At 51.1% G+C, this 25,925-nt stretch overlaps 9 protein-coding genes across 9 annotated transcripts; 6 read left to right on the top strand and 3 right to left on the bottom strand.

The window, feature by feature from the left end:
* Positions 1-1,503: 1,503 nt before the first annotated feature.
* On the bottom strand, positions 1,504-5,565 carry Z519_03216 (uncharacterized protein; the record flags this gene model as incomplete). Its single annotated transcript, XM_016760968.1, has 13 exons — positions 1,504-1,826; positions 1,895-1,986; positions 2,044-2,164; positions 2,225-2,428; positions 2,493-2,502; positions 2,562-2,650; positions 2,808-3,202; positions 3,356-3,570; positions 3,659-3,840; positions 3,891-3,946; positions 3,998-4,473; positions 4,536-4,588; positions 4,641-5,565. 13 exons carry the CDS (start codon positions 5,563-5,565, stop codon positions 1,504-1,506), a joined length of 3,141 nt encoding a protein of 1,046 aa, XP_016622818.1.
* A 3,006-nt stretch (positions 5,566-8,571) lies between these two features.
* Z519_03215 (uncharacterized protein) lies at positions 8,572-9,190 on the top strand (the record flags this gene model as incomplete). Its single annotated transcript, XM_016760967.1, is given in 2 exon segments — positions 8,572-8,800; positions 8,820-9,190. The coding sequence occupies 2 exon segments, from the start codon at positions 8,572-8,574 to the stop codon at positions 9,188-9,190; spliced, it is 600 nt and encodes a 199-aa protein (XP_016622817.1).
* A 27-nt stretch (positions 9,191-9,217) lies between these two features.
* Z519_03214 (uncharacterized protein) lies at positions 9,218-11,262 on the top strand (the record flags this gene model as incomplete). Its single annotated transcript, XM_016760966.1, has 3 exons — positions 9,218-9,838; positions 9,901-10,677; positions 10,714-11,262. The coding sequence occupies 3 exons, from the start codon at positions 9,218-9,220 to the stop codon at positions 11,260-11,262; spliced, it is 1,947 nt and encodes a 648-aa protein (XP_016622816.1).
* Positions 11,263-12,528: 1,266 nt separating this feature from the next.
* Positions 12,529-15,027, bottom strand: Z519_03213 (uncharacterized protein; the record flags this gene model as incomplete). The annotated part of the gene is made up of 4 exons (XM_016760965.1): positions 12,529-12,717; positions 12,770-14,771; positions 14,827-14,901; positions 14,951-15,027. 4 exons carry the CDS (start codon positions 15,025-15,027, stop codon positions 12,529-12,531), a joined length of 2,343 nt encoding a protein of 780 aa, XP_016622815.1.
* A 736-nt stretch (positions 15,028-15,763) lies between these two features.
* Z519_03212 (uncharacterized protein) lies at positions 15,764-16,291 on the top strand (the record flags this gene model as incomplete). Its single annotated transcript, XM_016760964.1, has 1 exon — positions 15,764-16,291. The coding sequence occupies one exon, from the start codon at positions 15,764-15,766 to the stop codon at positions 16,289-16,291; it is 528 nt and encodes a 175-aa protein (XP_016622814.1).
* A 236-nt stretch (positions 16,292-16,527) lies between these two features.
* On the bottom strand, positions 16,528-17,839 carry Z519_03211 (uncharacterized protein; the record flags this gene model as incomplete). The annotated part of the gene is made up of 2 exons (XM_016760963.1): positions 16,528-17,468; positions 17,527-17,839. 2 exons carry the CDS (start codon positions 17,837-17,839, stop codon positions 16,528-16,530), a joined length of 1,254 nt encoding a protein of 417 aa, XP_016622813.1.
* An 897-nt stretch (positions 17,840-18,736) lies between these two features.
* Positions 18,737-19,702, top strand: Z519_03210 (uncharacterized protein; the record flags this gene model as incomplete). Its single annotated transcript, XM_016760962.1, has 3 exons — positions 18,737-19,173; positions 19,235-19,290; positions 19,341-19,702. The coding sequence occupies 3 exons, from the start codon at positions 18,737-18,739 to the stop codon at positions 19,700-19,702; spliced, it is 855 nt and encodes a 284-aa protein (XP_016622812.1).
* Positions 19,703-20,562: 860 nt separating this feature from the next.
* Z519_03209 (uncharacterized protein) lies at positions 20,563-21,543 on the top strand (the record flags this gene model as incomplete). Its single annotated transcript, XM_016760961.1, has 1 exon — positions 20,563-21,543. The coding sequence occupies one exon, from the start codon at positions 20,563-20,565 to the stop codon at positions 21,541-21,543; it is 981 nt and encodes a 326-aa protein (XP_016622811.1).
* A 752-nt stretch (positions 21,544-22,295) lies between these two features.
* On the top strand, positions 22,296-25,141 carry Z519_03208 (uncharacterized protein; the record flags this gene model as incomplete). Its single annotated transcript, XM_016760960.1, has 2 exons — positions 22,296-22,718; positions 22,772-25,141. 2 exons carry the CDS (start codon positions 22,296-22,298, stop codon positions 25,139-25,141), a joined length of 2,793 nt encoding a protein of 930 aa, XP_016622810.1.
* Between the last annotated feature and the right edge of the window lie 784 nt (positions 25,142-25,925).

The raw sequence follows: 25,925 nt of genomic DNA, 5'->3' as shown, positions 1-25,925 counted from the left end.
TCAACTCGCAAGTATACTAAGGCTGAGACAAAAAGCCAATATTAGTTGGACAGTTTTGACATCAATGTCTACCGAAGTCCTTTGTACAATAGTCTTCGGTGTCGCAGCAAGCATCTTGTCGGTAGTTGTCATTTTGCAAGGCTTCATACGCCCTACCGCTCAAGGTGTGTTCTTTTCTGCATGGACGATATTACTCCTGGGCTAATGTTGGTGTGATTCAGATACCCGCATCGAGCTGCATGCGGTCTGGTTCGGGAAGAAGAATGAGTCTTAAATGGCTTGCCAGCGAGTTGTGAATGAATATATCGCCTACCTATAGACGAAGGACGAAGAAGACTCCGAAGTTAGAGAACTTCAAGGGGCATCTCGCGGCCCATATAATTTTGGAATGCCCAGCGATGTCTGAGAGTGGCCCACGGCCGCTGGTGTTTAACCCAAAAGACTAGCAATTCAGGCATTCCATAGTAGAATGCTGGGCCACTTGGTTATGTACTTGTTCGGAGCACTAGGTGTCCTAACAGGAACTAGCTAAATATACGCAGCCTAGAGGCTGCTTTTATCGCTATAATTACTAGTGACGGAATATATTTCATATACCCATTATGAAACTCGGACCGAAGTTGAGACGTACGATATAAGGAGGGGACGAAGTAGCACCTCCTAAGTACTTTCCTCTTCTTCAAATTTATCCTCCTTGTTACTAGGTCAGCTAGCTAGTTGCAGAACTCTTTCCAAACCCTTACACTATATACTTAAAGGAGAAAGAATATAGCCCCGGGCCTTGGTGGCAACACTCTCAAGGTTCACTCCTCACTTGCTCCTGTTATTTACGACCGCGAATATTGTTTAATTTAGGTACCTTGCGAGTATGGCTGGTGTACAGTCGGCCGGTCCCCATAAGGTTGGCTTAGGATAAACCCATCCTTTCAAAGGCGTTGTCCGGAAGGGGCTTATTGGCGGAGTTTAGGTTCAACTGTTTGGTCCTGAAACTCTACTGCGAGGGGTGCTAGGGCAGTCAGTTTACGGCCAACATCTCCGCTCTGTGCCCTGCTCCCAACGAGCTTTGGAGTCGTTGTACAACCAGGGGAAGCGCCATATCTTATGCGTATCCTTCGAACAGGTATCATCGAAGGTCGGAGCTACCGTAGCCTCGCGAGGCAGCCGCAGGAGACGGCAGTATAAGATTCCAAGAACGCCTCCTCTCTTTTGGGATTTCAGGACGCCCTCCCAGTGGATGGCTGGTTCGCAAGACATCTATATGCAGATGATCCCTCGCCAGGAATATCAGCTGGCACTAGAATGAGCGGTGGAAAGGCATTTCTTCATGGTAAGTTATCATTTGATTCAGTTTACATATGGCGTATTCTCCTCATGACACCTTATTTACAGGACACTCCCCTCGGATCCATGTCTTCCTCGATCCTGCACCTCAGTGACTGTCCTACATCTCCTCTTTCAAGACTTGGTCATACCTAGTCCTTACCCCCTATCGCTGCGGTGTGCTCAGGAGGCGGGCGGTGCGAGACGAGAATAGACCGCAATCGCGTCGTTCAGTTGCACTCTGATTTTGCGCACCTCGGTTTCCAGCAGCGTTCGGAACTTGGGATCGCTCTCGCTCTCCAGGACCACATTCTCGTTCCTCAAGGTATCCACATCCCGTTGAACGACGGCGAGATGTGTCGTGACGGCTTCTTGGATCTTGGCGTCCAGGTCGCGGCTGAGCTTGGAGAACCCGTTGCGAAATTTGCGCTGGATGGTTGGGAAAAGCTGGTCGTTGCCAAACCCGCTGCGTATAGTGGCTTTACGCCTCTTGTCGCTTCCTCTCCCTGCAAGAACGATCATCGAATGAGTGCTCTGCACTGAGGTGCCTCGAACCAATGATTCTGCAACTTACCCCCGTCACTAATGCATGTGTTGTAGGATTGCTCCATGGCTTGACCCATGAATGAGCTGCGAATGCCGGAAGACGCATCGGTCCAGAGAATTCTATCCGATAAGTCAGCCACTTGGAAGCGTCGTAGCCCAATGGTAGGGATGTCTCACGATACGCTTTTTTCGAATTCACCACACAAATTTTCTACCTGCGTCATAAGCAGGGCTTTCCTGTGTCTCAGGGTGACAGTCAAAGTCCGCAGAGAATTTTTTGGAAGCCCAGGCGGAGCAGCTGAAGAACCATCAGCAGGCGAGCCGAAGTGCCTCGAAAACGAGAGATCAGGTCACATACATTGAGCGACAGCACGACCGAAAATGTTTTCAATTGCCTCAGACACACCGTCTTGAAGTCTGAGTATGTCCTGGCGAAATTTTTGCCACGGAGCTTTCATATCAGTAACCATGGCTTGCATAGCTTCTTCGTTCCAACAGCGGCGTATTATTGTCGCCTCTGTCTCATGGTTTCCGTACTTTCGACAGAAGGCAATGTAAGTAGCTGAAAGGAGGTCAGGATTGTCTGGGTCGAACGAACTTAGCCGGAGAGGAATCAAAAGTCTTACCCTGATTCCACTGTAGTTTCTTTGTTAGTGTATTCAGCCTGAGACCTGTCGAGCATTCGGATGGCTTACCCCTGACCACTCAGCTGTAGCATCTATCGCCGCTTCTCTCCAGCTGTTCGAGTTCAACGCTTGTCCTTGTAGGCTATCAGCATACGCATCTCAGCTTTGGACCACTTCAACCTACCCACGAGTGGTGTTATCTGCCTCGCGAAAAGCTGGTCCATCGTCTCACCCACATTATTGACAATCGAGGTTGGGACTTTGATCTTTTCGAGAAAGTCGGATCAGATTAGCCCCGATCTTGGTTGGACTGACGTGCCAAAGCACTTACGGCTTCAAACTCCTCTTCAATCCGATCCAAAGCTCCTCGAATTGCCTGCTTTCTCTCGGCGCCCACACTTCCCGCACCAGCTTGAATCCAGAGCTCAATCGATCCGAGCAATGCTGGAATGGCGTTGGTGACGTACTCTGTTGCAGCACGGAGCTGGCCTTCTGCGACTAGGGAAAGGCAATGTCTCCGGACTTGCAGAATTCCCGACAACTGCAGGTAGGGCAGAGCCTCGGTTTTTGGTTTATCTCGGTTTTCCCGGTAGATTTTGTTGCCGATGCAGAAGACAGGGAGGTTCGCTGTAGGGACTTGGTTCTGATAAAGCTTCTGGAGCTCTCCCGTGACTTTCTGGTTGCGGGCGGTGACGAGATACCTCATCAATCTGGCAAAGGGTTTGAGTGAATGCTTGATGACGGTCACCGTGACGGTCGAGGAGCGATTCAGACTTACTCGAACTTTGCGCTAGCGAGATGTCTCCTGAAGCAAAGTAGACCAATGAGTTTCAGCCGTAAAGTCATGAGTTGGAAATATTTACCTTGTCCTTGCGAGGGTAGTGTGTAATGACATCACATTTCTCGTCATTTGGTCCTTCATGTCATCGTCAACATCGCCGTCAGAAGTGTCGTCGAGGAGTTCGATTTCGGTCGCTCTAACGATTTTGTCAAGGTCGTCAACATTCCCTCTCAACCTCCGGATTTCATTCCTAATTCCTTCATCCGGAACTTGCTCTTCTTCGTCGGCGAGGATCTCCTAGGCGAAATGTCAGTGGAAGAGCACAATTTGAAACGAAATGAAGGTCGTGTGGGCAGCAAGCGGATCCCAGTGCATCCAGCCTTACATCAGAGTATGTGCAAACGATTCCAATATTCGACAACGAAGCCCTCTTTGCTAGCTCAAACACTTCCTTGACGCTAGGGTTCGTCGTGGCGCGGCCTATATTGCAGACAGCAAATATCTCGTCGCATTCGAGCAAGTATCTCTCTGTGATGTTCAATCGAGCCGAGTTGAGATCCCGAAGGCCTATATTATCAGTATCCGTGAGAAAAGATCAACTCAAGGGTGGCATTCACCTGGAAGATCAACCAGTACGAGACCTTTGCTCAGAATATAGGCGTTGAGGTAAACCCTGCTTTCGTTGGCAAAATGCGCTAGGTAGAGCTCTGTTGGAGCCACAAACCTTATCTTTCGAATGAATGGCCATTTAGAGGGCTCGGTAGCATCTACTGGCTCAGAGGTCAATTCCATTAAGTGATTAGAGCAGTCCTCTGCACGAGCGAATTCAATTCTGGGCGCCGTGTTGGTTTCTCCCACTGGAAAACCCGTGCTCACAGCCCATGTTTGCAGTGTCTGGAGCACATTCTCTTCCGGATAATCAAGCAGGAATCGTTCATTCTGAGCGAGGTAGTTCCCAAATGCGGCACAAAATGTATCTTTAGCGGCCTTTGCATTTTCTTGCAAGGCCCCACGGTGATCTGCCGTCGTCCTAGTGTCATCATGCTCATGTAAGTGATGGCTTCGGTAGGATCGCAAAAGCTCGGTGAACCGCTCTCGAATCTCTTCCCGGGTGAAGTATTCCACTTCGAGGGCAAACTTGGCATTCTCATGATAGTGAAACTCTGTAACAACACATGTGCATGCCACTCCACTGTTACCCTGTAGCCGATATAGTGGTTAGCAATTCGATGATGGAGCCTTGGAAAGGGTCATCCACTAACGGTGCGTGCAAACCCGATGCGATCTAACAACGAGTTCAGCAGACTGCTTTTTCCTGATGGCTGTGAGCGACATGAATCCCACCAAAGGCCCTCAATGCGACATACCGACCCCGGTGTCACCCACTAGGCCAACGGTACGAGTAGAAGGATGCTGATATCGACTCAATTTAACAGCCTGCAAGTAAAGCCCCCGGATTCGTGATTCGGGCTCATTATGTAATGAGGATCTTTCCAGGATAGAAACGAGATCTTCAACTAGACCCTTGGAGATCGCAAGCTGGAGCTGGAAGTCGGGGTCGTGGAACGTTGCGTCGGGAGGCTCTTCCTCAGTAACGTTGTGGGGTGTTAAGTCGACGCGAGAGCCCGAGCGGCGTCGGGACGCAGATCCAGGACTGCTCGCTCCGTCGCCCATGACAATGTCTGGACTCGGGGACCGTGGAGAAAGATGGGTTGCTTTGTTTGGTAGGCTAGACTGCAAGCCATCTGGTTCCCTGAGAATAGGGGTTGGGGAGATTGGAGCGACATAGCCGCCATTCGGAATAATATCAGGGGAAGAAGGCTGATCGTGCGTGCTGTTGCGAGTAGGAGAAGCTGTCCTTCTGGACAAGGACTGATGTGGAGTGGAATCCCTGGATAGCCCTAGCGCTGCCATGCGCTCGTCAAGGCTCGAAACCTGCGACTCAGCGACAGGAGCAGCTTTAGAGACTGGTGTACATGAAGGAGTGAAGAATGGGTTTTTGGAAGGAGGCGGACTAATGAAAAAGGAGGGAGACCTGGCCCGCAGTGCCGAGTCGCGGTCAGTGGTGAGAGTTGGTCCGAGTTCAGGCTCCGTCTCAATCGAAGGTAGAGGCTCATCAGGATCATCTTGGTCGTGTGTAGCCACATTGGGAGAGTGTGAGGGGTTACTGGTTGAGCATGTATTCAACCGCCCCGAGCTTCTCGAATCGTTCTCGCTTTGCGGGTTATATATCTGACCAGACGTCCTTCGGGTCGACGATTCTGCATCAGCATCTTGTAGCTGTACCTGCATCGCTGGTTAGCTCTCTGGCAAGGCAATGACGCCGATAGAACGCGCTAGCCTTCTCACCATGGTCGAGAACGTCTCCCAAGCTGGGAAATGGTGAAGGACAAGTCAAAAGAGTGGGAGACTACGAACGATGCTCTATATATTAAGAGGGGTGGAATGGCAGTGTAATCAGGCAGACTCGAGGCAGATATAACCAGCCAGACAGGCCCCTGAGCCACTGCTGGATTCAATGGTACCGCTACCCCCAACCTCCAACCTCTAAGCAGGGAAAGGGTAGCATCATCCTCGCTAGCCTGCAGCTTCTGGAGCATGGGCTGGCCTTGGTACGAAGCGAAAATGGCATGGCTTCGACTTTGTCCTCCGTGCCTGGGCCCTTGCTTTCCACGAAGGATGAAGCAGGCCAGAAGCCGCAAACTGGTTCTTTCTCATTTAGCAAGTTTAGGGCTCAGAGCCGCTTCTCGCTTCCCTGAGACTGGACGCATTCAGGCTGGAATGGAGATAATATTCTGAACATAGTCCGCATGATACTGGGGTTGTTCTGCACCTCGTTGGATGGTGATACTATCATAGACCCGTAACGGACCATTTTCATGGAGAGTATTTCACCAGTAAGCGCCGGGGCTTGGGAGGCGCAATCAAGGGCGTCAGGGGAAGACGGAGACGTGCCGCGTTTCCGGACGGTGGAGCGTCCAAGTAATTGACCTTACTAGGTATTCGTAAACGAGGGTGGCTTACAGGACATTAAGGTTCAGCCCTCAAAGAAACATAGGGGCACCAAGAGGGGTTAGAAGCGCCAGAGTATGCACTCGATGCTGTGAAAGCCTGCCAAAGTGTTTCAGATGCCGCCGCCATTGCCACCTCGCTCGGCGTGAAGCCCAGAAGCTTTTTAGGACATCCACCCGATCAGCCTAACAGACAAGATTTCTTGTATCGCCTCTAGCAATGATCCGCTTCCACCCGGTCTGGGAGTATCTGCCTGACGAGTGAGGGGAACTTCGGGTGCCAGGATGTCTCGTGGCTGGTCATATAACTGGGTGGGAATCGGACGAGCCACTGGAGGACCAGTTTCCCCTCTCTGATGAGGCGCTTTCGATGTTGGAGGGCCAATGGCCCCAGGCACAGACAGCTAAGCCTATGTACTACGAAGGTAAGATAAGAAAGCCCTGCGTCCTGCCACGCCTTTTCCAGCTCCACTATCTGCTTTGATCCCCATTGTTCTCACCTTAGGGTTTTGATGCGTGATAGTTCAGGTCCTTTCAATCGAACCTCCGCGCGCCTAGATTACAAGAGCATCAAGATACAAGACACCCGCGCAGTGTCGACTCGCCAGTTTCATATATGCAAAGCGCAACTTGTTTTCCTTGGTATCAAAGGCCGGGCGCCGACAGCATCACTATTTGCCCCCTCAGAGTTCAATTGGCATCAGAGCACGATGGCCGCGTCGACCCCTAAAGCCTTAGACACCTAAACAAGAGACGGCGTGCCAGTGGGGTCCTCTGATTCTCACATGTTGCTTGTATGCGAGACCACCATTCCACCATACCACCTCTTTCCCTTCTTGGATATCACGTGATCTTCAGCCTTGGTAGTTCGGGCTGAACTCTCTCTGTTGACCTACCTCCCTTCACCGGTTCTGGGTCGCATGTGAGGCTGCGCCCAACACCACTAGTTACCCACAGGTCAACAGAGACTTTAGGCGTCTCGGCGCCTAGACCACTATTTTGCTTAATTAGATTCCTTGCGCTCAGTACCCAGTACGACATACGACTTAACCAAGTACCCTGTCGCACCGCCAGGCACAAGGCCACAAGGAAGTTTAGGCAGTAGCGTAGGAGTAGGGAATCTAGTAGGTTCCCTGACGCCCGTCTAAAACAGATGCCTAGCCGAGAGGTACGTATAGCTCATGGTAAAGGGCCAGATTAGAACCCCGGTGAATTTGCTTAGGGAGTGCTCAGGGAGTGCTCAGGTCAAAGCGGCCCTCAATCACCCTCTAGGATCAACTCGTAAATGGCAATTAGGTTTTTCGTTCTCGAGTATTCTTGGTGGTCAGGAGAAAGGAGCCAAATTAGGCCCCGACTTCGGCTTAGGAAGTCCTGAGGGAGTAGCGCAAGGAGTTGTTCTAGACGCTCAGTAACGCTCACTGGAGGCTTAAACGCTGAGCTAGTGGCCTAACTCAACGTCGACATATTTTGACCTCTTGCAAGCTTGGAGGTTTCCCAGTTTTGTGCTCGCAACCGGATTTTACTGCCAGGAGCTCCTTTTCAGGGCTACTTGTAGGAGGCTCACCATGTTAGCTAACGCTGGCTGGCTCTTCAATCGACTGTTGGCCTAAGGTCACAAAGAAGCTGGCCAGATACAAAAAGTACGTGATCGCATTGAGCAATCTGTGCTTTGATCCTCTGTATACTAGCTTCGACACTTTATCTTGCTGTCCGACGTGCTCCACGCTAAGGCTGATGAAGCTACTCCATTGTCTGAGATAATTCGAGCTCCGGCTATTATAATTCATTGAAGATGGAATTGGATGTTGATTCTCAAATCCAGTTCGAGGATGACTCCAAGTCCCATTGTCGGACACAGGAGCTTGCCCTGGAAGGGGGGGGGGGAGCAGAACGTGAGTTTACTCTTGAAACCATGGGTTATGGTCACCTGCGTGGGAAAACTCGCGGGTGCTCTGACCCCAATATCCCTACAGCGGTCTTGAGCAGTCTACTTGTAGAGGGGTAGGTGTGGGTTCCCGCGAGACATCTGCACCGCCAGACGACATTCCACGGACATGACTGGAAGGGAAATACAACAAACCGATCGAACTGAAAACGTGGCAAATGGCCGAGTGACCAATCAATCCATCAGAGAGCAATGCGATGCCAATTTCGCATGATGATTGAAACCTCGAGGAACTCGTGTGAGGTGCTCTTGATGGCCTGCACAACTCCGACCGTTCGCCCATCTCGGCGGCAATTCTAATTATACAAACAATTGCTTCGTTTCGAGGCTGTGACTGTAACCATGACCACACATGAGGTGACTGTTGTCCATCAGCTCCTCAGCAGACACCAGCCGCAGATGCTTTTTCTCGCCCGTCACAGCCGCATCGTTGACTGGCGGAAGCTCTTGACCTCAGCCTATGAGATCTATGGCATTTTGACCACCTCCAAAGGTTCCTTCACGGCTATGGATCATCTCCCCTCCCACCTCACTGCAGGGGAGCATGTCCTAAGCCTCGTGCATATGTGCCGTATGTGACAACGCTGCAGGCACCACTGAAGTCCTAAAACCTGACAAATTCATGTTTACCAAACACGAGATCGCCGACGGTCTCAATGTGACAATTTCTCTTGAGCAAGTAGGGCCACGTCTTCAATCCTGGTTGTGGTTCGGGACAATCACTAAATTACTCACCACAGTAGGAGTTTCCGTGACGCCCGAAGAGTTCGTAATTTACGATCAGTCGTTAGGTCTGCGACTCAACACAGCTTCAATCCACCGTTACCTGTGGTACTGGCTGGCTGCAGAGTCTCGCGCCAGCAAGGAAGAGCGAATTCGACATTATCCAATTGTCAACGACTGCTTGGATCCTGTCCATAGAGTCTTGCCAATGCAAACCAATATTGGTGACCGACACTGAGGAGGTCGAGCTGTGGACGATGTCTCCATGATAGACTCATTCTTGGTGGACGACGACAATAACACCTTACTGGCCATATCGGCGCTGGCGGAAATGCTCGATCTCCCGCAGGAAGAAATCTATGCTGGCTTTGGTGGCACCCGGAGTCACAATTGGATCGAAACACTCAATGTATGTGCACGGCTGCTCCAAGCTGGCTGGTGCATCAACGAAGTAGCAACTCTCATCAATCGACTAGAAGGTTCTTTTGTCAATCTTCTGGTTTATCTCTCCCGGGTGGACTGCTCACTTCTTTCAAGGCATCACGACCGTTGTACAATTGCAGAGTGTATCTACTCCAAAATCGACTACACAACATATCGTCCTGCGCATGGTTTGGGCAGATCCGGCAATCGACTGCTGGTGCGCAGACCCGAGTCCAGTGATGACTCCAACTGCATGTCTTACGTCGCAATATCTCATGTCTGGTCCGATAGATCGGGAAATCTGCGTGAAAATGCCCTTCCCTCCTGTCAGCTCCAAAGAATCCAGGTTCAAGTGAATTCACTGTATCCGAGTCGGAATGGAAATGTACCTTTCTGGATCGACACGATCTGCGTGCCTCGAAAGCTTACAACAAGAGAACTCGCAATCCTAAGTATGAGAAAGGTATACAGTGGAGCAGAAAAGGTCCTAGTCCTTGATTCTACTGGATTCGACGGTCGCCCCAGAATGTCTTCTGCTGGCAATCAAATTCGCCCCTTGGGCTACTCATCTTTGGATGTGGCATGAAAGTGCCTTGGCAAGGACCATTTACTTTCCAACTCAAGGATGCTGCGGTGGCGGGAGATCGACTGACTACACAATACCATGCAGAGTTGCCCTCTGGGAATGCTGTCATTCGCTTTTGTGACTTGGTTGGTGACCGCCACAGTATGAACTCAGAACTTGCTATGCTCTTGGTGTGTGCGATGGCCAGATCCGAAAGCAACGCGCTCTGCGACTCTAGCGATTTACTTGACAAGCAAGACGCCGGTTCCCAAAACGAGCTAATTGTGCAATCCATTACCTCAAGACCGGATGTCGAAGAGGCTGAATACTTGGATAAAGAGCACCTTGTCGCGCCGCTCGATATTTTGGCCAGTCCAAATCCAAATGACGTGGGAGCATCAGAAAAAGAAGCGCACATCACCGCTTTAGAGTACAAGATCAATCGATTAGAAGCAGCCCTCTGGGCCGAGCTGCAAGCTCGTCAGCAGCAAATGGAACAATCTGGTTTGTCTTCTCGGATCGAGAGGCAGAAACGCCCTACTGACAAAGACCTCCCCAGTAGATGGAAAGAGGCGACTGACTCGCCTATTGCGACACATCACGAAGAACTGTCAAGGATGATCAACAACGCCCAAGGCTATTATGGCTCCTACCGGTACTGGCTGCGCGGGTTTGACCCATTATTCATCGAAGGCTGGCAATCGTACACGGAGACACGCTGCGTGTACCGACAGATGGTACCATATCTCGGCGCCCTCTATCTCACGAACTAGCGACTCGCGGAAGCAACTTCGGCCATTGCATGGCGCACAACGAGCTGGGCGGGAGACGAGGCCATCTACCTTGCCATCATAACGGACGTGGACGTAGTGACGGTCCAGCAGGCGCGAATGTCTGACCCCATGGAAGTTCTCGTCAACCTGTGGAAGACGGTTCCGAGAGATGTGCTTTTCATGCACCTCCCACGTATGACCACAGAAGGTTTACGTTGGATGCCGAGCTCTTTCCTTGACACTGGAAAAGCTGGCTCGTGCCGCGGCGATGCGCCCATGATGCACATCTCTAAGAATAAGAGAGGGGTGATTCTTCAGGCTGAAGGTGTTTCCCTGGATGGGGCGCGGCCCCTGACACAACATCAGAGCATCTTCTACAAAGGGCACTGGTATGAGATTCAAATTTCCGAACATGAACAGCGCACCTGGGCCGATTTGTCGGGGAAACGCGGAGTCCTGATCTTCGAAATCTCCCCAAACGTGGACGATCCTATCCGTGGAGCTTGTATAAGCATACTGGAGCAAAAGAAAAGCTGGATATATGCGTGATTCGAAGTTTCTGTTAGTGTGGAACTTGCGGAGGCGGATGCGCCCATACTATCTATTGATGAAGTGACGGAAAGGTATATGCAGACGGGCAAGATCTTCCCACAGTCCCAAGCCTGGCGTGTTGCTTGAGCCTGTGAAGTTCTCATCCGGGGGGTGTGCGCCTCTGCTCCCGTCAGGACACTCAAGCCAATTACTGCAATCTAAGTGACGTTGTCTGCCGCGTTTTAGAAGTGAGAAAGTCGCATTCCGACGTAGGTCATATAAGAAAGGAGTAGACAGAAAACAAGTCCTGCTCGCAGAATGATGGCGAAGCGGACGAGTGGACAAAATGGATGAACGAAGAGCGGCTGAGCCCAAGTTGAGCCTCACTAGCCTGGCCACTCAACCGTACCACAAAGCGGCAAGGCTGGCCCGCCACAAACGGCATCGCCGCCCTCCCTCGGGATGATGAGTCTCCTCCAGAGGGTCGATGGTGTTCCCAAGGATAAGTCAAGGAACACGGAGCTCTCTGAAGCAATCATTTGCATGTGTCGTCGGTACCAGGCAGCAGCGTAGGGGTGGGGACTTGCCAGGGCACACCGAGTCACTAAGGATTATCTGAAGCAAATGCCCAGCCGAGACGCAGGTCGAGCTGGTCGTTGGGCCAAGATTGGGCCTCCTTTGTAGCACAGTACGATGCTCAGGAGTGCTGGAGAATAGGTTTTTCGTTCGCGAGTACTCTAGGTACCTAGTCCGAGCTCCTGTATTTGTCACAAGCCATTTCAATTGTTGTCTTGTGAAAGCCACCGCATGCATGTACACGTCGCCAGGTCCTTTTCCCACTTCCCACCCATTGATTTCCAGCGACTTTGTTGACACCTTCATTATGATGTCGTTCAATCGAATTCGTTTCTCATCAGCTGTCTCCCTCGCCCATTCGCTCCGAGAACCGCTGAGAGGCATCTGGCTTATGGCCGTAAGATGAAAAATGAGAGGCTCCCTAACGCAACCTCCTGCACCGCCGCGCAATGCAGATGTCATGTAAGGCTTGTACCACGCCTTGACTAGGTCGACTCGCCCGCTCAATAGACCATTAAAATCCATCCGTCCCGTTCGCCCTACCTCATATCTTTACCGAGTTTTGATTAGTCTCCGGCTGGGTTTTTACGAAGCATGACAACCCACGAAGAGAGTTTGGCTCTTGCCCGAAAGAGACGTAAATTTGTAAAAGATAACCAATAGCTCCGCGCCCTTGGAGAGAGTTATCCTGCGCAATAAGAGCATTATTCACGCGATGTAGGCCAACTCATCATTGTCCAAACGTTCAATGTAGTCTTTCTCCATAAGGGCGTCGATGTTTTTCTTGATGTCGGAGATCTTGGGAGGAAATCGGTTGCGGACTTGGTTGATGACTTCCTCAACTAGGTGGACATGCTTTAACTTCTTGCGACCTTTCATAATACGAACAATCACAGCCTGAGACAGTCAGCAGGTCGTACCCCAAGGGGACAACTGAAAAAACACGTACCTGGAGGAGCAATTTTCGATCCTCCTCAATTGTCTTGTGAGTATCTTCGGATTCTACCTTCTGTTCGGACTTGACAGTGATATTCAAGTTGATCTTGACCTTCTTGTTCTTGAAGTTGTGGTTCAGCGCATAACTGGTGCCGGGTGCCGGTTTGCCGTCATCCGGGGTCGAGTTCAAGACACGGGCTTTGCACAGGATGCCTATCGCCGGCTCAATGGTTTCATCCGTCAACTTGGTAAGTTCTTTGATCTCCGAATAATCCAACTTGTCCGAGTCGTTGAACAGAAGCAAAATAGCCATCTGGTAGGTCGAAACCTGGAAAGTGTATGGCACCTTCTGACTCTTGATGTAGTTGGCCCGAATTTCGCCTTTGCACAATTGCCATAACCATGTCAGCTTGCGGCCATTGTGTTTCTGATCATAAAACCTCGTAAAGGACTCGATAGCTTTGTTGATCTCAGTAGGAGGGGCAAATGGAGTGTTGGGAGCATTCAGAGGCCAGAAACCCGTTCCTAGAATCTGGAACGTGGAGTCGACTGTTCTCTTCTCATCACTATCCTCGAGAATCTTGTCATGCCAATCCTTGTAGGCAGTGTTGAGATCCTTGGAAATTTGAACATCTTGGAACATTCTCTGAAGCTTGTTGGTGTACTCATAACCACATGCCTCTTTTAATTTGCTGATCATACTCGTTTCCGCATCATCAGATACAGAACTTGTGTGGACAAGACGCTTGGCCAACATGCGAGAGTAGAACTTCTGGAACACGTCCTTGTCCTCGATGTATTTGAACACAACCATGATCTGCACAAGCAGTTCTTCAAGTTCAGACTCGTCAGCCGCCTTGGCGCCCTTTTTGAGGAGTTGATCGGCGTATTTGGCAAGTAGCTCGGGGGATCGAGTAGAGTTGGTCTTGCAAACTTGGTTGTGGTTGACAAATTCCTGGCAGGCATTGTCGAGGGATCGCACAAATTCTGACTCTCCAGTGAAGGCGACATTAACGAGTTGCTGGTATTTGCCATGGATTTCGAGCAACGCATCAACGTAGACTTTCGGTTCAAAGCTGTCTCCTTGAGCCGCAACTTTCTCAACAGCTGCAATGCCAGCTTTCTGGACATGACTCTCGAATCGGGTCCTCAGGGGGTCCAGGCCGTCCTTTATCCGGGAAAGGAGTTTGTACATCCGGGCCAGGTCCTCCGTACGTTCGCTATCGAGCAGCACTTGGAATTCATCCCGCAGCAAAACTGAGTGAGCGCTGATAAGAGCTTCGTTGCATGTTTCCATGAGTTTCTTCATAATGTCGGGATGCAGGTAGAGGCCCACTCGTTCCTTCTCTTCTTCAAGTCGTGCTTCCGCCTTCTTCATGTACTCCACCACGCTGTTCTCTGCCACGAACCGTCGGGACTCGTTGGTGTAGTATTCTTTGGTGGCTGCAATGAATGGGCGCTCGAAGTACATGCGGTAGACGTCAAGGGTGGGCTTTGAGCTGTCGAGCTCGTCCAAGCCGAGAGAGACGAATGAATCGACAATCGCCTTGATCTGCATCTGGTCGATAGTCTCCCCATTGCGCTGTTTTTCAACGAGTCTCAGGACCGCTTCCATGACCTTTCCCTCCACCGCTTTGAAGAAGTCGTCCTTCCATTTGACGAGGTGTAGGGTGTAGACATCGTAGACGTTCTTCTTGCCTTCGTCGATTTCTCGCTTCACCCAGTGTCGATTCAAATATCTAAAGAGGTGGTTGTTGTACTTAGCTGCGTCGGTGTAGCGTTTCCATTCTCGAATGTAGAAGGCCAGGAGGGCCTCGTCTGTATGTGATTCGGATGCGGCTAGAACGTCGCGCAAATGGCCCGTGAGATATTTGCCGAGGAGGGTGTAGAGTTCTTCGCCCAGCAGGTGAGCGCCACGGTGAATGGGGGTCAAGGTTCCCGACGAGCCACCCTGACCTTGATTCGTTGCTGCTTTCTGGGAGGTACAGAAGTTGTGAACTGCTGTATACACGCCCCTGGCATTGGGTCAGCAAGCCTACAACTTGCAACAACAGAGGGGGATTAGCAAACATGTATGTCTTCATGTCAAGGCCCTCTTGCAACTTGGTCATTACATTGTTGACATTCTTTTCGAGATATGTCCACCTACTGACTGTTAGCAGGACCACTCGTTTCATTATCCTAACCTTCTTACGTAGAATCAAGGTCATCTCGCGCCCGCATCGCTGGGTTGGAGGCTGTGCCCGCCGTGGGTGCAGTTCTTGAGGCCATGCTCTCTCTTCACTATACACTTGGTGTGAAACTGCACTCGGGACACAGGACGGTTTCGCAAAGATTGTGGCAAACGGAGATAAGCCCAGCTGTCTTCCTTCAGGGAGTTGCGTGCTTGTTATTGTCCCAGATCTTTACGACTTCTTGCAGATCGATGCGCGAGGTGAAGGCGAAAGGAGGGGATGAGAGAAATCCGAGGTTCGTTGGACGTTTGACCGAATGGGACAGTTGGCGCCTCAGATCCAATCGTCACGATTTCAGGACAGAAACAACTTCATTCCTGGACAGGGACGTAACTCATGGCCAGGTGAAGAGAAGTCGAGATTCGGTGGTGATCAGTGCAGGCACAAGGGTGCAAGGGCCGCAGAATATCTGTATCGGGCCGGATCATCTTTTTACCCTATACATGATGACTAACTCGCTGCCGATGACGTCATTCAGACACAAGGGAAACTTAGCGGAGAGGAAGGGAATAGAAGCTAAAAGGACCATTGCGGGCGATGGGTGGTAGTGGTGGCAGTTGGTGGCAGCGATACACACTCCGAGGCTGTCCCAGTATTGCTCCTTGGGAAAGGTGGTCATTCAACTACGGAGCATGTGAACATTAGCTACAAAGTCTTCCTTTGTTCTCGGTCTAATAATAACCCTCTGAGGACGGCAGATCCTCACAGCAATTTCAACTCTGAAGCCACCAGACGGACAGCACGCCTCTAGAGCTTCTCTTACAAGTGACAATATGTCCATCACTCCATTGAGTGCCTTGCGGGTTTCGCAGCATCAAATCCCCGCGTATAAAGGCATTCCAAACACCTCCATACAAGGCAAACCTCTTATGATATACCGCGGCGTCTTTGCATGCCCCGATGCCGCAACAATCGAATCTCACCTCAAATCCGTTGGAGTCGTCTCTCCACAGTGGACATTTACCATGTTTAGTGAAACACATTTCCACTCGACCACCCACGAAGTTCTCAGCATTGCATCAGGATCTGCGAAGTGCTGTTTCGGAGGTGAGAAGAACGAGGGTCGCGTTGAGCCCGTTCTGGAGCAAGGTGACGTTGTAATCGTCCCTGCAGGCGTCGGTCACCGATTACTAGAGGATTATGGTGGCTTCCAAATGGTTGGCTCTTATGAGAGGGCCAAAACATGGGATATGTGCTATGGGAAGCCCGGAGAGGAGGAGCAGGTCAAGCAGATCGGAAACTTGGGTTGGTTCAAGCGTGATCCGATCTATGGCGATGAAGGGCCGAGTCTGGAAGCCTGAGGACATGGGCGGCGGTGCCTCACTGAGGATGGACAAATGGGTATGCTGAGCCATTAGTGATACTGAGCTGCCCTCCGCTGGCACAGGTCGTGCCATGGGAGGACTCTGTACAAAATAGCTCAGTACTTTTCGTCGGAGTCCGGATCGTAAGCTCGTTTCACTTCGTATCAATTCGTTCTACCAGCCTGCGAGCACCCCGTCAGTCAATACGTAAAGGAAGGTTGGGTTGGTTCGGCTTACCTCAAGACGCTAACGGAGAATGTCATCAACCATGCAGTGAGTGACACCAATAACACTCCGCTCAAGGCCTCTGCTCTATCGCATATGCTCTCGAACCTGCCGGCTGTCCTCGCAGAATTGCTAGTTTTGCAAGAACCCTCATCCACTGTCAAGGATTCGAAACTCAAACTCAAGTTTGCCGACTGGAACACGATAAAGAACAGATCGAGCAGCATCAGCCGCACTTTTGCTCTTGCCGGTCGTAGCCCTAGAGGCTTCGAAAAGTATTCGTCGTAGGTGATATATATGGTGTAGACAATGGCGATGGCGTCCACTATCACCGCCATCAAGCCGGAAGGATCTCGATAATAATCGGTGGCTGTAGCGCCGACGCGTTGGACACATTCGGCACTGCGCCGGTCCGGTGGTTGCTTGATGCATTTCGTTATTTTGCCGGTTTCATGGTAAATTGACGCCCCTAGGCCTAGAGCGACGATGGCAAACGACAAAACCGTCAATCGGAAAGCAAGAGGGATAAATGGATTTCGAAGAATGTAGAACTGGGCGCGTTTATACCACACTTGTCTCTTTCTGCGAAATGCGCGATAACGGCTGCTGCCGTCCTCGACGTCGTCATCGTCATGGTCCTCAAGCCATGTTTTGGAATAGTCGGTGAAGTTCTGGTTGAGCCAGTCCGTGTCCACCTTTTCACTGTTGAAGTTCTCTCGAGGATAGGCACTGGGCTGGGCAAAGGACATCCACCTCGAGGTTCGTGGAGCCCTCCCTTGGCCCGAAGGTGTAGAGTAGCCCTCCTCGTGAGACTGCCTGCTGGATATAAGGGTCCGCCTTGCTGTTGACGCGCTGTGGTGATGCTGCGCGACCAACGCTGCGTGCGGAGTGTCCAGGCTCTGGAACTGAGGGTCGCTCAAATCATCTTCTTCCGCATCTCTTACCCATGCTATTCAAATGCGTTAGCCATGGTGACCTGGCTCCGGCGGACTAAGTGCGTAACCTACGTGGAATGGTTCGGACCGGGAGGGGAGATGTAGGTTTAGGTCTGACAGGTTCTGAGGGAGTGTTGCGCGCAGTTGGTAGACTGACTCGCGGAGGACCTTTGGCTGTAGCATGCTGATGCTTCCCTTGCTGGTGGATGTGTTTGCGAGGCTGGGATTGCGGATGCAAGGCGGCCGTCTTGGTTGGGGGTGTTGGTTCTCCCTCTTGCTTGGTTGAACGCGACGGTGGAACATTGCTGCGCTCTGGCATTACCATTGAGGTCTTTTCAGGATCTCTTGATGGCGTCTGCCACGGAAAGCCAGCTTCAGCCGCCATGTTGCTGGTCGGCTAGAGATCTGAGAAGGCCCAGAAATTTGGGTACTCCGAAGCGAAGAGAGGTTCAACTGCGGCGTGTTCGGAAGGGCATGTCGAGAGCATTCGTCCGCCCGAAATCTCTGTGTGATCCTCACAGTGGCCGCGTCAATGCCGCATCAAGAGCTATCTTCTTCTAGTGGCTCCGGCGGCATGAAAAAGAGAATGGTCAAAGACGTGTAAACAGGGAGAGATGCACTAGAAAATGCTGGGCCATGTGCCATATGGGGAGTATAACCTGCCTTGGTAGCACAAAGTAGCTGTTTTAGTCGATCGATCATTCATCACTGCGGGAACTTTGGTGTCAGCCTCACTAGCCCACGAGGTGCCCACTCTGGCGAATGGGGGCTGTCGGTTGCCGCAGATGGCAGGCTCGCCCGACAGTGCCTAGGTAGTAATACCCGGTAATTACCAAGCAGTACCTACCTATATAGGTGGTGCCCAGAGTCACTATGCATATTAAGGAAGTCCAGGGGAGCTTTGGGGCGAATCAATGCATGAGATTCCGCCATGACGTTGCAGACCAAACTCCCAAAGCAATGAAAACCACCATCTGCACCGTGGACTACTTCATGGATGACTTGTTTTCGAAAATAGTCGGTTTAATGTACACACCCCGACACCTGCACCAAAGGCCACATTGCAGCTTCTATTCGCCGTGCACACCTATTCGATCATTAGCATTGTGGACGCGGGAGAATATTGCTTTTTCGTTCTCTTCTTCAGAGCTTCTGGGCGTCTTTCTTTGATTCCTACTTGCCGAATGTCACCCTGGCCATGATTTCATCAGAATTTCCCTGAACGGCGCAGCACGGTCGCTGTCTCTGTTTCCTTACGCCTCTGTCGGCAGTCGCCGCGGCTATGCGAATCTTCCTCCTGCCTCTCACCACGCGACAAGCCCTCGTCTTCTGTCAACGCGGAGTCCAGAAGCCGAAGACCAACCCCACCATCGTCGATCGATTGACCGCGAAGGCTGCTGAGACATGGGCCAAGTGGGAAGCCGCAGACAGAGGATGGAGGAAAACAGTTGTGTACTACGGAAATCAAGGTCTGCAGCGCATACCCTACCAGGAATGGGGCTTAAAGAGTTTTCCGCCTTCCAATCCCAAACTGCAGGCCGAGCAGATTGCGCAGGGCAAGAAATTCGATGTGATCTACCCTGGTAACGTCATGCATAAAGACGATGTTCCGAAAGTTCTGGCAAGACTGGCAAGGGAGAGAAAGCAACTGCATTGGAATCGTTTTATCGGAAGCATGGTCGCCATGCCAATCTGCATACCATTTGCTCTGGTGCCTGTGTATAGTCTTCCCCTGCCCTCCTCCCTTTACAGGCGCATCAACATGGCTGACATGTTCCAGAATACCCAATTTTCCCTTTTTTTATGCTGCATATAGGTGTTGGTCCCATTGGAGAGGTATGTCCAACGTCCCTGGGCAAGTCCACATCTCGCTGACAGGCCACCAGCTTTGAAAGGCTCAGATCACTTGGATTTTATTGTGGATAACCGACTTTTCCGGCCAATTTCGCCTCCAGAGATTGAGGACCTATATGAGCAGGTGGCGCCTGATGCACCGGATTTTACGTTTATCACGCGAAGTCAAGTCCTAGACGGCAGTGCACCACCCGAGCAGATAATCCTCCCAGCAGACAGCCACAATCTGGTGGCCAAAATCACAGGTGTTCCAGAGCTGAGTGGAGAAGTGGAGAGGGCAATATGGCAAATACAAAGACAGTTCAAGCGGGACCAACAACAGCATGAAAAGCAGGCGCTATCGCAGCCTAGGAAAGATGCTGGAAGCTCCAGGCCCAAGAGAAAAGGCCAATGACCAGGGAGGAAGGGGTACACTGATCGCGGGATGGATTATGAGATGATGAAGAAGATAGACCCAGTAGCAAAAGTCCCCATGTTGCGCTGCCTTACTGTACACTACCACTCCCAACAAAAGGGGGCGAGGGGATACCCAAGTTTGACAATTGATTCAACTCTGTTTACACAAGAAATGAGCGTGTTGACAAAAAGGAGATGGGCAACCTGAATTGGCGTGAAAGTCATGATAGGAGTGGTGGTGGTGGTACATAACAAGTGGTGGCAAGTGGTGGTTGTCTGGGCCGTCTGGGCCGGCTGGGCCAGCTGGGTACTTGTCGTGACTCCCGCTTGATCCTCGGCTTTGCTTCTCTCGATATTCTCCTCAGAATGAGTGACATCAAACCATCAACCTTCCTCCATGTTACCACTGCCTGCATCCTATGTACCCGTTCTTCGTGCAATATCTTCTACATTGCTCTTTGGCTGCGTTACCACAGATTTTTGACCTGTTGTTACCCTTCTCCGTAAAACTAATCGAGATGGCCAGAACCTGTCGTCCCATGCAAATTCAGTGATCACCACAAGGACTATCTCAAGACCGGCGTGCTCTTTCCAAACCACTTCACTACGTACCTGGTACGCGTAGTCCGCAGCCTCACTGGGACTAGTCAAACACATCTCCCGACTATGGCAGGAATGAAGACTACCCATCGACCTGTTGGAGCAACCTTCTGAGTGCCACCGCACTCTTCACTCGGGCATTCCGCAACACCATCAAACTACGCCATCGACCACAGACAATCCCGAGCCTGCCATCTCTGTCTGGTTCGCCTCCAGTCAAAAGCCGTCACAACGCTTCCCCAGTGTCTTCATCCTGGCATGTTCTCCAACACCGAGGCTAGGCCAGACGTCTCCTGGCTGCTCAACCCGGGCGTCTACATTGCAGCACAAGGCTACAGTGACAAACGACAGCTGGATGCTCCCAAGGTCTATGTGCCTCCACCCAACCTCGAGTACCACGACGGGAAGCCCTCTTTCAAAGTCCGTGTTGTTCCGTTTACCCAAATCTCCACACAGTATGGTAATCCAGATTTCCTAGCCGCGCTGGTCACCAGCCACAAGCTGGATTTGACCCACTCGATGCTCGTATGGCAATACGAGATGCGCAGAAGTGCCCAGTACATCCTCCCATTCCTGCTGCTGGGGCCGAGCAGCGCTGCCAAGGACCCTGACTTTGTCAAGGAGGCAGGCATCACCCTCCTTGTTGCCGTCCGCTCTACCAGATCCTTGTTGGCGCGGCCGACGTTCCTCGATCCGGCCAAATTTCCTTCGAGCGCGGGAAGAGCCACCTTGACTTTGGACTTTGAGCAGCCAAACGATTTCATCCCACTCGTCAAGTCAATTGTTCGAGCGATCAATGACCATCTCGAGTCTTCATGTGTCAGAACCCCCGCCCAAGACATTAACGACGTCAGTGGCAAAGTCCTCGTCTTCTGTGAGTCCGGAAATGACCGATCCCCGTTACTGGTAGCGGCATACTTGATGATTGTGTATGGAGTCGACGCGATTGTCGCCATTCACATTATCCAGTCGCAGCGCTTCTGTATCAGTTTATCGGACGAATCGAAGAACGTCCTTCTCGATTTACAAGCCATTACCCGAGCGGAACGTCAGGTCTCCGCTTCAAGTGTTGCCCCTTCCAACCATGGCAGCAACGCTGTGTCTCAACCCAAAACACTCGGCAAGCGAAGTTTGGATGATTTCTACGATTCTGACGAAGACATGGAGTGCGCTGCCGAGTGTTTGTGTGGTCCTCATGTTCGTGAAGGCGTTGCCCCATTTGTAGACGCCTTCGATTGACCATGATCGTGGGCCGAAACAATACAAGGCAAAATCAAGACTCCTGCTCGGACATGGGACTGGATGCAAGCCTGAACCTCGCCACTTTAGCCGGGCAAAACGCTGCATTCTCCAACGATGGTCGTCGAGCTGACTATGTCATCAACCGAATCGAGTGCCTTGCCTGGCAATACTCCTCTTCCACGGACCTTCATGGGGCCTCTCCAACCACAACGTGAAGTTGCCACGTTTTTCTCTATCACCACCTGGCGAGCAAGATTTAGCCTGCGTGAAGAGCGGTGCACGAGAGACACAATATTCCGATGCAGGAACTTCACTGTATGGGACCTTTGAGAAATGGAACATTAACATATGAATATGGAGGTTGCCACCAAGGAGGTCACTGCGCCAAACGGGCAATTCACTGTCAGGGCTTTCTTCTTGTGAACTGGTAGGTGGCGCCCTCCTATCCTGAAGCTTTGGGTGAGAAGGAACTGATTTGAAGGCGCCTCCCTTACAGACAAGCGTTCCACTGTCAATCGCGTCACTCCAGCTCTTCACATATTCACACAGGGTCTGGTACAACGGTTCCACTTATCCCTTAACCGTTCAAGCCGCTTTTGTCTTCTGTCTCTCATGTCTTGGGTAGCTACCATTCCTTTCACTCACGTGCCATCACCACCACACTCTTTTGCCGTTCTCAGATTGCTCACGTGCTCCCCCCCCTTGTCGATCTCTCTCCTATACTTTACGGAACGTATTGATATGCAGCTATGCAGCTGAGAAAAAGTATCACGGTGCCCACTCGCTTCGAAGATGAAGTCCACGCCGCATCTCAAAATCGTAATAGAACAAAGCCAACTTCTGCAATGTTACTCAAAGCCCAGGTTGTCCCCTTCAATCCAAACAACCCTCCAGCAGCGTTTCCTTCCCTGCGGCTGACGTCTGGCAATACGCCTGCTGCGCGAAATACAGAGGAATCTGAAGAGTTGGTGAGAAACACTGAAATCTTGAGTTCACTTTCAAATAAGGGTCTGGGTATCAGCTTCGTTGGCGGCAATACAGATGGAGGAGACATTCTCCAAGCACAGCGCCAATTAAGTGTACCTATCACAATGCAGCAAGATAAGACATCACTCGTGGAATCAGTTCCAGATGGGACAATTGCCACAGCAACCCCAAGCACGAGCTCAGAGGTACGTAAATCTATTTCTATTATCGAAAGATGACAGCGACTAATGCTTTTCAGCCGGAACAAAATGTCGCGTGGGGTCTTCTTCCACTCTCTCTTCAACATCACATATACAGAGCCCTAGCAGCTGAGCATCCCTCGACGTCAGTGCCCAGGATTCTGGGACTGACGGAGCATGAAGCAACCAAGATTGAGGAAGCAGTGGGCCTGCGGGTTTTGCATCCAGCATCGATCGCAGAGATATGGGATTTCTGTTCCAAAGCTAGCGTTGAAACTTCGGGATGTCCTCAACCGTCCTCCTACATCGACCCGGACATATTCAATGAATATGTTCACTACATGGTCTTTGCAAGCAACTACGAGGTAGCGTTCGAGTCTGAGGTTCGTCTTGCAGAAGATTTCTTGTCAAGTCGTGGCATTGCGACAGATTTGCTTGGAACGTGGCTGCCAGATCCGTTAGATGGGCAGTTTGATGGATTCTTCAAATATGTCCCAGGTACAACGGGTAAAGCGAATTTGTCGAACAGTAATCTCGATATCCATACCGATTCAGGATATTCGTCCTTCTCAGAGGCCGACCAGAATCATAAGGTACAGCGCAGTCCGGGGCGCCCGAGGTCCAGACACGATCTGTCTAGGCAGAAGACAAGCGGGGAGAGCAGCACCGTTCTCTTGACAGCGGCCAGTTCGATCCATTCGATTGAGCATCCCCTAACGACAGAGCGCAAATCAATCAATTTGGATCCGAGTTTGGTCGCGAGAACTGCACCTCATTCCCTGGCTACCGTTACAAAGTTTGCTGAATTATCGAGCCCGGCGGGAGATCTGTGGTCCGATGCGCGAGAAGTCGACCAAGAAATCGGAGCAGACGTGCCCCCACCCGATTCTCATGCAATCATATCAACCTTCAACAATAGCGCTTCGGGACAAGACCAATGTCTACAATTCGAGCCGCCAGATGACTTGACGGCTGCTTTTGGCCCGCGTGCTAGAGGCAGTAGCCCCAGTAAGTCCTTGGTCATGGTACTTCTCGAGTACGGAGAACAGTCGCGGGATTCAGAAAGCGAAGGCCTTAGTCAAGGCCTCGTCGCATTTTCAGCCGATCCTTCGACTGCTGAGATGGCACCAAATCCTCACCGCCTAGTTCTCAAGATCCAGAACAAGGACGGCTTGGCCAAAATTTCGAGAAAGAAACCAAAGCCCATGGACGGGGCGAAAGAGAATTACCTTCCAAACTCTGCAGACACTACAGAAGTGTCTCTGAATGGGACTCCGCCATCTTGTGGGCATTCACCGCTCATGTGCTTGTTATTCGAGACCGATATGTTTGGCTTCAGTGGAAACCCAATGGTGACGGATGTGGAACGACTGCTGCCTGATGGCACGGCCGAGGTCACTTTTCCTGGGGCTGCAACCTTTCCTCAGGCTTCACTGGAGACTAGCAACACAAAGCGAAAGGCTTCTCGATCAGATATTCGCCCAGATCCTAGCAAGGTTCAACGAGTGCTAATCAATGTGGCACCTGTGACTCCTTCCAAAGCTATTTTGCAAGGACACGGCGGTGGAATCGACCGTCTTCATGGTGAAGCCAAACGATCTTGTGAGCTTTCCGCCGCAGATGTGTCTCTTTCAAGAGAGACTAACAGTCCCACTGAATCCAACCACGTAATCCCAAGTATTGAGCCGGCAGATACATTGGCTAGGATGTTCGAGAACACTGCGCTCCTAGACACCATGGATCCAAGATCTCCGTTGTCGCCATCATATTCTCCGATATCTGAGAACGAAAACTCGGAAGAGTTTCAGGCCCGGCTCCGAGGACCAATGACGCGTAGAATGCGTGTCAAGGTGCCTGGGCAAGAGGATAACCTTTCTTTGCAACCAGACCTGGCTCTTACCCTAAATTCGTCGTTGACTTTTGACTTTCAATCTCCTCTGGAGCTATCCACGCCTCAGCCTAGTGGCCATGATGGAGAAAACAAAATAAAGTTGGAAAATCATGTCACAAATAACTCCAAGAGACTAAAAATCAAGCTGAACTGCAAGGAACAAAGTGAAGAGCCTTCTACAAGCCGCAGCGCCGATCCTTGTTTGCCTTCGGAGCAAACCCAAGACAATTCTCACGCAGTGGGGAATGATGTGACCCGAGGGCGACCATCTGGACAGACTTCTGAGCTTGGTCAGCACCAACCGATGCTTCCAACGGGTGCTCGAGCGAACCGAGAAATGAAGGCATCTTCCAGTACGACAACAAGTGGACAAACCGACATGTCGACTACTGAGAAAGAGACGACGCAAGACAAGACTCTCAATAAAAAGAAACCCGGCGGCCAGAGAGGACCCAGAGGCCCATATAAGAAGACGCGGGAGAGGCAAGCGAGGCTTGCTGCAGAGAAGGCGAATGCAGAAATTGTCAAAAAAGCCTGAAACAAGTTCAGAAACAATCACGGGCCAAACGAGCTTAGTCGGAAACCGTTGTATTGATCGTCCTTTCCGAGCGACAATTGTGAGCTGTCAGAGTAGATGACCAACGGCCAAACATTATCCAGCATATTCTATCTTACTCGAGATCCGAGCAATTCAACTTGTTTTTTTTTCCTATTCAACCGAGCGAGACTGGTCCTGAAAGAAAATCAAGAGTGGTGGAACTGTGCGAAGTACTGATATCAAGAGTGAAGAACGACCAAAAGGCGTGCTGGGAAGTCCTGAGGCGGAAATCAAGTGGTAGAACTGTACGAAGCATTGATATCAACATGGAAAAGCCCACAAGGAGCGCTGGGAACAAACATGGATGGAACAAGAGTGCAAAGAATCGCTCGATAATGCACCAATTCTTGACGACTTCAAGAGCTCCCAGGCCAGACCCATCATCGTCGGCTTGTTAGATGTATTTGAGGCGGCAGCGGCAGAGGCGCTGGGGAACAAAAACATGCATCGAACACGAGTCAAGGGAACCTTAATGCACCAACTTCATAACTACAAGAGCTCCAAGGCTAGACAGACAGCTGTCTGGATGTATTCAGAGTGGTAGCGACCGCTCTGCGAACATGCAGACATTAATGTAAAAGTGCTTTCCAGAACAGAATAGACTTTTTTGTTCTTCCCTCCTTCGCTGATCATTTGCAATATTGCGATCGCGGGCGCGGGCGCGCCTTGTGTGTTTTTGAGTTACATGAGGGTTGTTGGGTTCTCCAGCTCCAGATTCTCTCGC

The sequence above is a fragment of the Cladophialophora bantiana genome (assembly GCF_000835475.1).
Source record: "Cladophialophora bantiana CBS 173.52 unplaced genomic scaffold supercont1.4, whole genome shotgun sequence".
Taxonomy (NCBI): Eukaryota; Fungi; Ascomycota; class Eurotiomycetes; order Chaetothyriales; family Herpotrichiellaceae; genus Cladophialophora; species Cladophialophora bantiana.
The sequence above is the reverse complement of the archived record's forward strand: the minus strand, read 5'-3'. Positions and strand labels throughout refer to the sequence as shown.